Here is an 11,729-nt window from a genome sequence, read left to right as displayed (position 1 = left end):
TGTATTTATTCACCTTTTGTTTGATGAAATTTCTGCATGATGTGTTGTTACATATTGGAAGGAATATGGCATGACTGTTTTGCACTTGCAGGATTGTTTACTTTATGGTAACGAGGGCTACCAGTAAGGACACATATTACGTTTCTATAGCTCGGTTATAGACCACTAAATCATTCAAGGAGGATAACCGATAATTCCAATTAGCAGACGCACCTTGGCAATTTATGATAGAAAAATCCAAAAATGAATTTCACAATCTGACATTGTAATACAATGCACCTACCATAACCTGTTTGTTAGCAGAGTGGGTATAAACACACAAAGACCATATATATTTATAACTATTTTACGAATGAGTAAAAGAAGATCCTACAAGTCCGATAAACTTAATTAGTCGTCTAGGAGATAGCGAAGACCAAGGAATGGCAAAAAGAAGAAAATAGAATTACAAGATTAACTATGTATGAAAGAGCTTCTCTTAAGTCTGACATGTATTATTGATTCTAGTTTATATAAAGCCTTTTAAGTATTTCATGTTTATCGGGTAGGACTATTGTGAATATTAATCCGAATAAAGCCATCTAAAGGAGTTGCGTGGTAGTTGGTCTTTATATTTTGTTCCGTTGATGAACATTGATTTTATGGAAGATAGAATGTGTGAAGTATGCGCTGATCTATTTGTATAATAATAACATTGTGACATTTGTGGATACATGATATATATTTCGTTGATATTATTTAAGCTTTTTTTATTACATTTAAGTTTGAAAGTGTTCATATAAACTTATTATTTTTAAAGGATATTTAAAGACTGTTTTTAAAATTGGCTTGATTTAAAACTTTCACATGGATATTTGAAATACATATGGATCTAAATTCAAAGGATTTTTTAGTTCTGTAAGAAAAGCGTTTCAAGGCCGTCAAAATGCCGCGCCACGGACCAGGCCTTGGGGCAAATAATTTCCCGGCGGCTAACAAATTGTTGATGCGATATGAAGCTGACCGGTCTTATAAGATACATCAACAGAAGGTGAATTATTATTATATAACTTTTCTTCTTTTTTAACACCGTGTGTATTAATTTTGTCACCCAAAACAGTCATTCATGCTCTTTTTTCAACATTAACACTTTTTAGTGTAATTTTTAATCCAAAGGTTTAATTCGTTTATTTCTTATATCTTTTTTTGGGTGAACTGCAAAATGTCCAATCGCTACTATTAAGAAATCTGAACATACATTTTGGATTTGACAATTTCTCCTTGGTTTTATTTATTCAGATTTTGAAGTTTTTTTGCCATGTGATTTAAGGAATGTTTGAAGTGCTGAACAAATAATGAATACTCTGACATTGAAAATGATCTACAAATATTTTTAATGAAAAAATATAATCATAAACTACCTCTGAAGTTAAAATTCTACATTAACATAATATACATGTAAGTATTGATAATTTATAGATAAATAATTGATTTCATGATAAATTTTGCAAGACTAAAATCCTATTCAAATACAGTGGGGATGTGTATTTGGTAATTTAATGCCTAATATCTTATTAGCTGACAATTTTTGAAAGAATTAGGATTTCAAATTTGGCCAACAAGTAGCTTACTGTCAATATTTTAATACATGTCAGAACGTTTATTAAATGCACCAAATATAAAGGATCGTTTGGACTTTGATACTTTCAAAGAAAGGATAGATTGTCCTTTTTAAGCTCAAATTAATGTCATGTTTAACTGAAATATGGGTTAAAGATGTTCTTTTAAAATTTATTCTTAGATTACCAGTCTGATATTGTCCTTTAAGATTAATTTGACCAGCCAACTATAAACCATTTGATCTTAAATTTGAATATAATATAAATGAATATAAAATAAAATCTTCTGAAAAAATATTTGCAGTATTGCTATTAAGTTGAAAGAGGTGTATTAGTTACAAGTCCAAGAATAGCACCTTTCATGTATAATCTTCACGGTAAATACATTTTTGCTAATCTTTTTAATCAATCTGAATTAGGATAATTATGCAAATACTCAAACCATGAATTCATTCTAAGAAGTATGAACTCAAATTAATTAAGATTCAAAAACTTTGTAATTTTTAATTCAATTGCTGGTCATTGATTGCTCTAATAGTGTTTAAGTTAGTAAAATTAGAATTTGAAAAGAGATTATGTTTAGTTTGAATATTTTACATATTTCTTTTTTAATATTTTTATTATTAGGAAGATCAAAAAGTTCTCATTTAAAGAAATAAATAAATGGTGATAGGTTAATGACTTTAATTGTCAAATAATTTTGATAGATGTTTTTGCCTGTCAAAATGATGTATAATTAATTAACAGCAAAATTAATAGTGACTGTCTTTTGTATTTGCAAAAAAATATTTCAAAAGTCCATAAATCAATAAGCTGTTGTATTATCAAAGTTTCCAGTCAAGTTAAAAGTTATTTCAAGACGGCTAATGTCAATAACACAGCTACTGTCTAAAAGTCAGAAATTGTATTTGTGTGAACAATTAAATAAACATTCATGGGGCAAAAATTGAAACTTATAAGTATGTTAGTATAGAAAGAAAAACAAATTACAGAGAGAACAATATTATAATTGGATAATTGTTGAACACTTGTATAATCCACCGCTAAGGTTGTTGGGTTTTGACATTTTAACCCAAGGTTGTTTATGGATACAAAGAAATTGTATATGGCAATAATAACGAAGGGAGACTTAATTGTCTAAAATGGGGTTATTTTCTCAAAGAATTATCATTATTAAACATGTATGTTATTCAGCTGTCTGTTCCATGTGTTTCATGATAAGGCAACAGGAGTATACACATGTTCATATCATGTCGCCTATCACTGCAAAAATCGACGGGGAGTGATGGGGCTGGGGTTTAAGGGGAAAACATTTTCTGGGTAATAATTGTCCAACGTCCCATTCTTCTGTTATAATATTAAAGAGCCTTGGGAAAATATCACAATAAAGAATAACGAAAAAATATCAATGTCATAATTCAAATGACATGAATTAATCATGGTTTCAATTTGTGAATATCGAAAACACACAAAGATTTTCTGCAAATCCTTTATGTTATAGTTAGATGATATAATTAAAATCTTGATGATTAAGAATGGGCAAAGTGAGTGTAGGGAACGAGCCCAGGTCAATTCAGGTCATCTAACTTACTTAGAATACAACCTCATTGGCTGATACATTGTCAATGCAAAATTTGATGCAGGAATTGTGTATTGTGTGATTGGCTGTGGGTGGAGCTTTTAAACACCCGTTAAAGGTGAAATTCTTAATGATTAAGCCTAGTACTTAATGATTGCCTATCTGCAATTTTATTTACTGTAAATGTATGTTTTATTCTAAATTACTTAGGTATTAATTCATAAAATAATTTTTGCAGGAATCTAAAACATTTTAAGCTGTATCACGTCAACGCTTGGTCGATTACCTGAACAACACTGGTGAAGCGCCAACATTGATGTTTTAATAATCATCTTTCATCATCTTTAGTTCCTCTGACTGCACTATCTTTTTAATGGATCCGTACTAGAAATTCCCTGGTTGTCATGGGAACAGTTTACTGTTAATCATTATCTGAAAAATGTTACCTGGAGGGAGGTGACACAGATACATCATTATAACTGATTATACAATACTGAATAGCATGTCAATATTGTCACAAAGGCTTCTCCGAGTTTTCATCCATGATTTATACAATTTACAAGAACGGGAAACAGTGTTTTGTATTTAAGTTAAGCCAATGAAAGCTAAAACAAAAGAATCAGCTTACCGTACATCTTAAAAAACTTTCAAAAAAGTTTCACCAGGTTCATATTCTTTTGCACAGCGAAAGAGATCTTTAATACCATTTAGAAAACTATTTGCCTTGCTTACGATTAAAGCTGCACTCTCACAGATTGACCGTTTTGACAACTTTTATATCCTTTACAATGTATGTCTTGGAATGAACCAATCTTTGTGTAAATATCTGGAAACCAGTGATATAAGACTGGTAACAAAATTTCTGATTGCAGTTTTTAAAATTTTGAAAAGTTTGAAGTTTTGTGGCTAAAAGCATTACTAACGCTTTAGGAAAAACAAGTTTTTTGGCATCAATTTTCGAACAAAAATATGAGAAAATGCGATCTGACCCTTTGTTAGCAATATTTAAATCCTTTCCGATTTTACTGCCAAAAAAGAAATAGGGTGTTAAATTTGTTCGAATCTTTTTATGTGTGTGAAAAAAGTCCTTTTTCACTAAAATAATACCATCTGTAACAAGATCATTCCACTAAAATAGTAAAATTGTATATGCCTATACTTTGCGAGCGAGTGCAATAGATTACCAAAATGATTTTCAAAAAAGGAGATCTTTCAAGTCACAGACAATTTTAAGGTCCAAATAATTGGGGTCAGGATGGGAACTCAAAAACTGGACACAAACATTATTTCTTAATTGCCAGTTTATATGCAATGAAAGAGGATTGAACCTAAGTGAATTGAATAATACAAAGACATTGATTACTTATCTAAACTCATCTTCTTTGCCATGTCCTAATTAATTATTGATCACAATCTCGTAAATTGCGTGGTGTTTTACTACAAATAAATTTCCCTACTAAATATCTTGTTATTGCGTCAGATTTATTAAATTGATTGCCATAAAAGTGTGCTAAATAATTTATTCAACATCATTTATAAAAAAAATGAATTAACAGTGAAAATTTTAAATTGCAGTGAAAACAATGAATTTGCAGTGAAAATTCAATTCAGTAATAACTTATCAAAAACAAGCTTGAATAAACAAGCTTGAATAATTATGTGATGTGCCTTCTTGTTATATACTTATATATTGTTTAATGCTTTTGAACTGAAGATCTATTGTTCTGAAAAAAGAAATTAAATTGGCTGTTAAACATGAAAATGGCCCTATAAGCAGATCTATCTGAATATGCAGGAATCTCTTAAGAAATGCGTTTTCATGATCTTTTTAAAATAAGCAAATACAATATAGAGCCAATGACCAAAAATAGCAAATCAATTGACCCTAAATAAACTTTTATTATTTACCTCTGAAATAGTACAGCCTTCAATCATTTTTATGAGGTGGAATTTGCTTTCTAATTATTTATTCAGCAATATTGTAATTATTCAAACTTAGAGAACATAGAATTGAAAATTTATGACTGCCATTTTAAATGAATGAAAAACTGATTTCAATTTTCCTTTTCATTGAAAAAATGTGTACTCTATTTTATGATCTGCAAATATTAAATCAACGATTCTATTCTCATAAGAACCATTATGAACGAAATAAACATTATCATTTCAAAATCTCCAAGATTGATCGATTTTAGAGAATATTACTGTATTGTGCCTTCCTATCTCTGGGCAAGTTTGATTACCATCGTTCTCTATTTTCACCATGTTTGGTCGTTTAGCAGGTAATTATTGTATCAGTTGATCAGGAAAGAAGAAACTGAATCTCATTTGTTGCTATCTAATTGCGTTTTCATGTTTTTATTAGCCTCAGAGGCAGTGGGTTATTTAAATGTAAAGTATTCTTTGGTTTGGTAACTGTTATTACAAAGAAAAAGTCAGGCTGTTCACTTAATAAGGTAGCCTTGGCCGTCCACAGCTTAAGCGGTATATAGTACCACATCTTCTGAAACCACAGTGCCTTTAACTGATATTCTTTATACTGTGAGACATTACTGACTGACAAGATCATGTCTTTTTAACTTGAATTTGCATAAAACAATTAAATATTCATCAATAACACAGTAAAGTGTCAGTAGCCTCTATGGTCGAATAGTTCATGAAATAAAAAATGGAAGCTTTTAATATCTGAAATTTGCTTGAAACAAATAATTTTTAATAAAAAGATTTTGTTTAATAAAATTTAAGTAATTTGGTATCAGTATTACTATTTCTAATTATGGTCGCCAATATTGGGGTTTATTATAAAAATCTTTGATCTTTGTTTAAACTTACAGAAAAAAAAGGTATGAATGATTCTATAAGACCAAAATTCTTAAGTTAAATCTTAATATCATTCCTAACTCATCTAACCTTTTTTAATAACATATTTTCTAATATATACAAAGTGTTGATAATTTTTTTTTGTCAATATTGCAATAAAAAATAATTCTAGAGCAAAAAAATTATTATGCGGTTAAGTAATTGCGAAAATAATAAAATATCCTCAATTACATTTTTGGGTGTAGAAGAAAATATGACAAAAGTTTTTAATCAACATTATCAAAGCAAGAATGCGCTATATATAAAACAGGTAAAACAATAAATGATTTTAATTAATTTCATGCTGTTATAATGCTGTGTTGAGTTGAGGTTGAGAAATGGCTTGATTATTTTCATGATATTTAAATTTTTAAGTACGTTAATGCTTCAAATTAGTAAAATTTAACACATACACTTCATGCTCAATTATTCAAATACTTTCAAGATTAATATGCAAGGTCTAAAAAAAATATGTTTTGGGTATTATCTGACCCTACCTAATAAATTCGGTCGTTCCTTGTATTTTTGCTGAAATTATCCCCTCCCCCCCAAAACAACAACTTTTTCCCACCATTAGTGCATATTTTTGAACATAAACTGTCATTAATATAATAATATTTGTGACTAAATATTTTAAGTTCCATAACAACAGCAGTCAGTATATGAGAGACATTTGCTAGAAAAAGAGCAATTAAAAAAATACCAACCTTGACCCCTTAAATTCCTAGTAAATTTGGAGATTTCACCCTAAACAAAACAAACATTTTTTTCAGGCCCTGCAATTAAAAACAAACACAACTATACCACCAAACAATAAAATCAATGATTCAAAAGAATGAAAAATAAATAAAAATAAAACACTTGTCTGAAAAGGTCTGTGAACAAATATTCTCTTTAGTTGTGGAATTTGGCCCCTGCCTAAAAAAGGTGAAAAAACCCTGGTTTGTTGATCTATCAATGGAAATACATTTGAGCATTTAACTTCAGCCGGAATTACCGGTATCCATTCACCCCCTCAGGAAGATAAGCCACAATCCTGCATGTCAATGAGAAAACAACGCACGAATTCCTAATACTTAATATGTATAGCTTTAAGCTGTTTTTGACATTTTAAACAGAACAATCAAATTAATACTTGATTCAAACTCTCATGTTTTCCATGTTTTTAAAAGCTATTTGAAATCAACTGTGATTTCAAATTACTTCTTGTCAGGGCTTCAGTAAACAATTACGCTCAAGGTATATTTATGTCTCCCCCTCTCTGGGGGAGACATATTGTTTTTGCCCTGTCCGTCAGTCCGGTAGTCCGTCAGTCCGTCAGTCCGTCAGTCCGTCCGTACGTCACACTTCGTTTCCGATCGATAACTGGAAAACCGCATGACCTAGGATCACCAAACTTGGTAGGGAGGTTGGTCATGAGGTGTAGAAGATCCCTATTGTTTTTGGGGTCACTAGGTCAAAGGTCAAGGTCGTGGCGACCCCCAATGTAAAAAACATTTCCGCTCAATATCTTGAGAATGGTTTGACCTAGGTTCACCAAACTTGGTAGGGAGGTTGGTCGTGAGGTGTAGAGGATCCCTATTGTTTTTGGGGTCACTAGGTCAAAGGTCAAGGTCGCGGCGACCCCCAATGTAAAAAACATTTCCGCTCAATATCTTGAGAATGGTTTGACCTAGGTTCACCAAACTTGGTAGGGAGGTTGGTCGTGAGGTGTAGAGGATCCCTATTGTTTTTGGGGTCACTAGGTCAAAGGTCAAGGTCGCGGCGACCCCAAATATAAAAAACTTTTCTGCTCAAAATCTTGAGAACGGTTTGACCTAGGTTCACCAAACTTGGTAGGGAGGTTGGTCATGAGGTGTAGAAGATCCCTATTGTTTTTGGGGTCACTAGGTCAAAGGTCAAGGTCGCGGCGACCCCCAATGTAAAAAACATTTCCGCTCAATATCTTGAGAATGGTTTGACTTAGGTTCACCAAACTTGGTAGGGAGGTTGATCATGAGGTTTAGAAAACTCCTATATTTTGGGGGGTCACAAGGTCAAAGGTCAACGTCGCTGTGACCTCTAATGTAAAAAAATATTTCCGTGCAATATCAGGAGAATGCTTTGATCTAGGTTCACCAAACTTTGAAGTGAGGTTGGTCATGATGTCTAGTTGATTTTGCAATCAGTTGGTCAAAGGTCAAGGTCACTGACCTTGAGGTGAAGAACCGGTTTCTGCTCAATAACTCAAGATTGTTTACACCCAGGAACTTCATACTTGGTATGCCAGTTAGTCATGACTAGTTGATGGCCCCTATTGATTTTGGGATCCATCATTGATTATTTCTCACCTACGACCACACAATGGGGGAGACATGCGCTTTTTCAAAAAAGCAATCTCTAGTTTCGCTATATTTAAATTTGAGAGTTTTAGGTAACAGTGGAAGGCAGAAAGAAGTCGATGTCAAGTTCAGTTATCTGTTGCCATTAAGATTGGTGTAATCTGACCCTCAGGCACTCTGCATATTCCATGCCCTTTGGTCAGATTTTCAAATCCTTACTCCAGAAACATATTTTTTAATGAAAGATGGTATAATAATTTATACTTATAAGACTTCTTAAATCAGGATAACCTTTTTTGGACATTTTGCTGTCATTGAATTTGATTCAATATGTAATCCTATCACCATAATCACTCATTGTCACTCACTGCCACTCGTTGCCACTTATTGTCTCTCATTGCCACTCATTGCCACTCGTTGCCACTTATTGTCTCTCGTTGCCACTCATTGCCACTTATTGTCTCTCATTGTCACTCATTGCCACTTATTGTCTCTCATTTCCACTCATTGTCACTCATTGCCACTCGTTGCCACTTATTGTCTCTCATTGCCACTTATTGTCCCTCATTGTCACTCACTGCCACTCATTGCCACTTATTGTCTCTCATTGCCACTCATTGTCACTCATTGCCACTCGTTGACACTTATTGTCCCTCATTGTCACTCACTGCCACTCATTGCCACTTATTGGCTCTCATTGCCGCTCATTATAACTTATTGCCACTTATTGTCACTCATTGCCACTTATTGTCACTCATTGTCACTGGGAGTTGTCCTTTAATTGTTAAAAACTAACAATGATGTTTTTTTTTCTAGCTTGCCAATGTGAAGCACAGACTGGATGTCAAAGAGCCGAAGAAACGGAATCATCTCATTCTACGCCTCAAACAGATTCAGGTGAGGAGGCCACTTTTTTGGCTCTCATAAACAACCCCACCCCTCTTCAAAAAAAATTGTCATCCTGTTGTCCTATTGTGTATTGCATTATGAAATAAAATGGTGATTGATTTCTTGCACAAAAGTGAAGCATTGTACGTTGAATTAAAATAAGCTGATGTTATAAGCCCATCTGTGTTTGAAGATTTAAAGCGACATTTAGGTACTGTAATGCCTTGTTGTTGTTGTTATTGTTGATGAATTCATTTTTTCTTCTTAAAAACTCTTATGTTGGCAATAATCTTATAGAAACAAATTAAGATATTAACATTTTAAGTGACACATGGACTATGTACACTTTGTTACAATTTTAAGATACATAATTATGACACACATAATAAGTCTCGTCACTCTGGCTATATCAATCAATTAAGAAAGTATGAGGCATGTGCTGTTCCAGGATTTGACGTTTAACGGCATGTAACATTGAGGGGGGAGGGGGGCACAACTAACTCTTACCCAAGAAGATAAAGATATACAATTCAAATGTATTATGGGTGATGGAAGGGGTCCTTTTGATTTATTTTGAATATTTAGTCTAAAATGATGCACAGTATTCCATGCATAATCATTCTTACTACCAAATTGTCATAAAAATTTAACTTGGACAATTGTAGGGGGCCCAACATACCCCTCCCCTCCCTCTCCTGGATCTGCCGGTTGGATGAGCATAATAAGTGGCCTTAACTTGCTGTCAACTGTAAATTATACATGTAGATTTTCCCTTGATCCATCCTTTATTACCATCCTACCAAGTTTTACTGTACATCATATACTGGGATAGATAAAACAGCAGGGTGGAAATAATGAGGAAATCAGGTAAACTCTTAATACTATTTTTAGAACGGAGGGAAAAACAACACAGAAACAATTCATTCCAATGCCATTTATATGAATACCAGAACACATGCAATATTTAAATTATATTCTGGGGAAAATATCTGAGCACTTATTTGATTTTTTTTAAGCATTGAAGGATATTGAAAATAAATATTCTCTAAACTGAAGGTGGTAACATTTATAATATTGGCATGACTTGTTGCAAAATCTTTATTGTTGTAATAATAGGTTAATCTACTTAACATAATATGTTACTTAATTTAACCACTTGAACAGTTACATACAGATCAACAGGGGATTTGAAAACAAACCCTAAACAAAGAAATAAAGAATTAAAATATAAAATAGGTCAATGGCTCAAGTAGCATAAGGAGAGTGTTTGTTATTCGAAAGCTGTACATTAGAGCCCTCCATGCCCCGTGCCTCAGAGTGTTAGTTATTTGAGAGTAATACATTATAAGAGATCTCCGTGCCTCAGAGTGTTTGTTATTTGAGAGTAATACATTATAAGAGCCCTCCGTGCCTCAGAGTGTTTGTTATTTGAGAGTAATACATTATAAGAGCCCTCCGTGCCTCAGAGTGTTTGTTATTTGAGAGTAATACATTATAAGAGCCCTCTGTGCCTCAGAGTGTTTGTTATTTGAGAGTAATACATTATAAGAGCCCTCCGTGCCTCAGAGTGTTTGTTATTTGAGAGTAATACATTATAAGAGCCCTCCGTGCCTCAGAGTGTTTGTTATTTGAGAGTAATACATTATAAGAGCCCTCCGTGCCTCAGAGTGTTTGTTATTTGAGAGTAATACATTATAAGAGCCCTCCGTGCCTCAGAGTGTTTGTTATTTGAGAGTAATACATTATAAGAGCCCTCCGTGCCTCAGAGTGTTTGTTATTTGAGAGTAATACATTATAAGAGCCCTCCGTGCCTCAGAGTGTTTGTTATTTGAGAGTAATACATTATAAGAGCCCTCCGTGCCTCAGAGTGTTTGTTATTTGAGAGTAATACATTATAAGAGCCCTCCGTGCCTCAGAGTGTTTGTTATTTGAGAGTAATACATTATAAGAGCCCTCCGTGCCTCAGAGTGTTTGTTATTTGAGAGTAATACATTATAAGAGCCCTCGGTGCCTCAGAGTGTTTGTTATTTGTTACCAAAACTTAAACTCAATGTCAAAAGCACTTTCCAAGAAATGCATGGCCTTCTGAAAGTCCCCACAGTTTTAAAGTTAATATTTAAGATGCAGATATTCTATTCATTTACCTGAATCAAAATAACCTTAAACTCAGATTTAAGACATAAAAGAATAAGGACCAAGATATCTACCCTTAAAACTTAAGCTATTTGTATATATGATTGTGTTCTGTTAAAACACAATAGCCTTTCCCATGACTTTATAGAATTATCGTATATTTTAGAAAGAGGAGGAGCGTCAGGCTGAGATAGATCATGAAAACAAGCTTCTACTGAACAAGATGACCCATGTGCTCAAAAATGGCGGCAATATCGACAACTGGAACAACTATGAGTCTCGCAGGTTGGTATCAAAGCTATATATAATGATGATGTCGTATTTACTGCAGTCACAACCCAAGTTATTGAA

At 33.0% G+C, this 11,729-nt stretch overlaps 1 protein-coding gene across 9 annotated transcripts in view; it reads left to right on the top strand.

Moving 5' to 3' along the window:
- The first annotated feature begins 329 nt into the window (after positions 1 to 329).
- LOC128209108 (uncharacterized) overlaps positions 330 to 11,729 on the top strand; it is a 60,175-nt gene continuing 48,775 nt past the window's right edge. For 7 of the 9 annotated variants that reach the window (XM_052912976.1, XM_052912979.1, XM_052912978.1 and 4 more), the window contains exons 1-3: positions 330 to 1,030; positions 9,174 to 9,254; positions 11,545 to 11,663. In XM_052912976.1, coding sequence (XP_052768936.1) covers positions 926 to 1,030; positions 9,174 to 9,254; positions 11,545 to 11,663 — 305 coding nt within the window. In that variant the 5' untranslated portion in view covers positions 330 to 925. The remainder of the gene's footprint in view (positions 1,031 to 9,173; positions 9,255 to 11,544; positions 11,664 to 11,729) is intronic. The other 2 variants (XM_052912972.1, XM_052912973.1) reach the window with 2 other exon arrangements.

This window comes from Mya arenaria, chromosome 11, assembly GCF_026914265.1.
Source record: "Mya arenaria isolate MELC-2E11 chromosome 11, ASM2691426v1".
Taxonomy (NCBI): Eukaryota; Metazoa; Mollusca; class Bivalvia; order Myida; family Myidae; genus Mya; species Mya arenaria.
The sequence above is the reverse complement of the archived record's forward strand: the minus strand, read 5'-3'. Positions and strand labels throughout refer to the sequence as shown.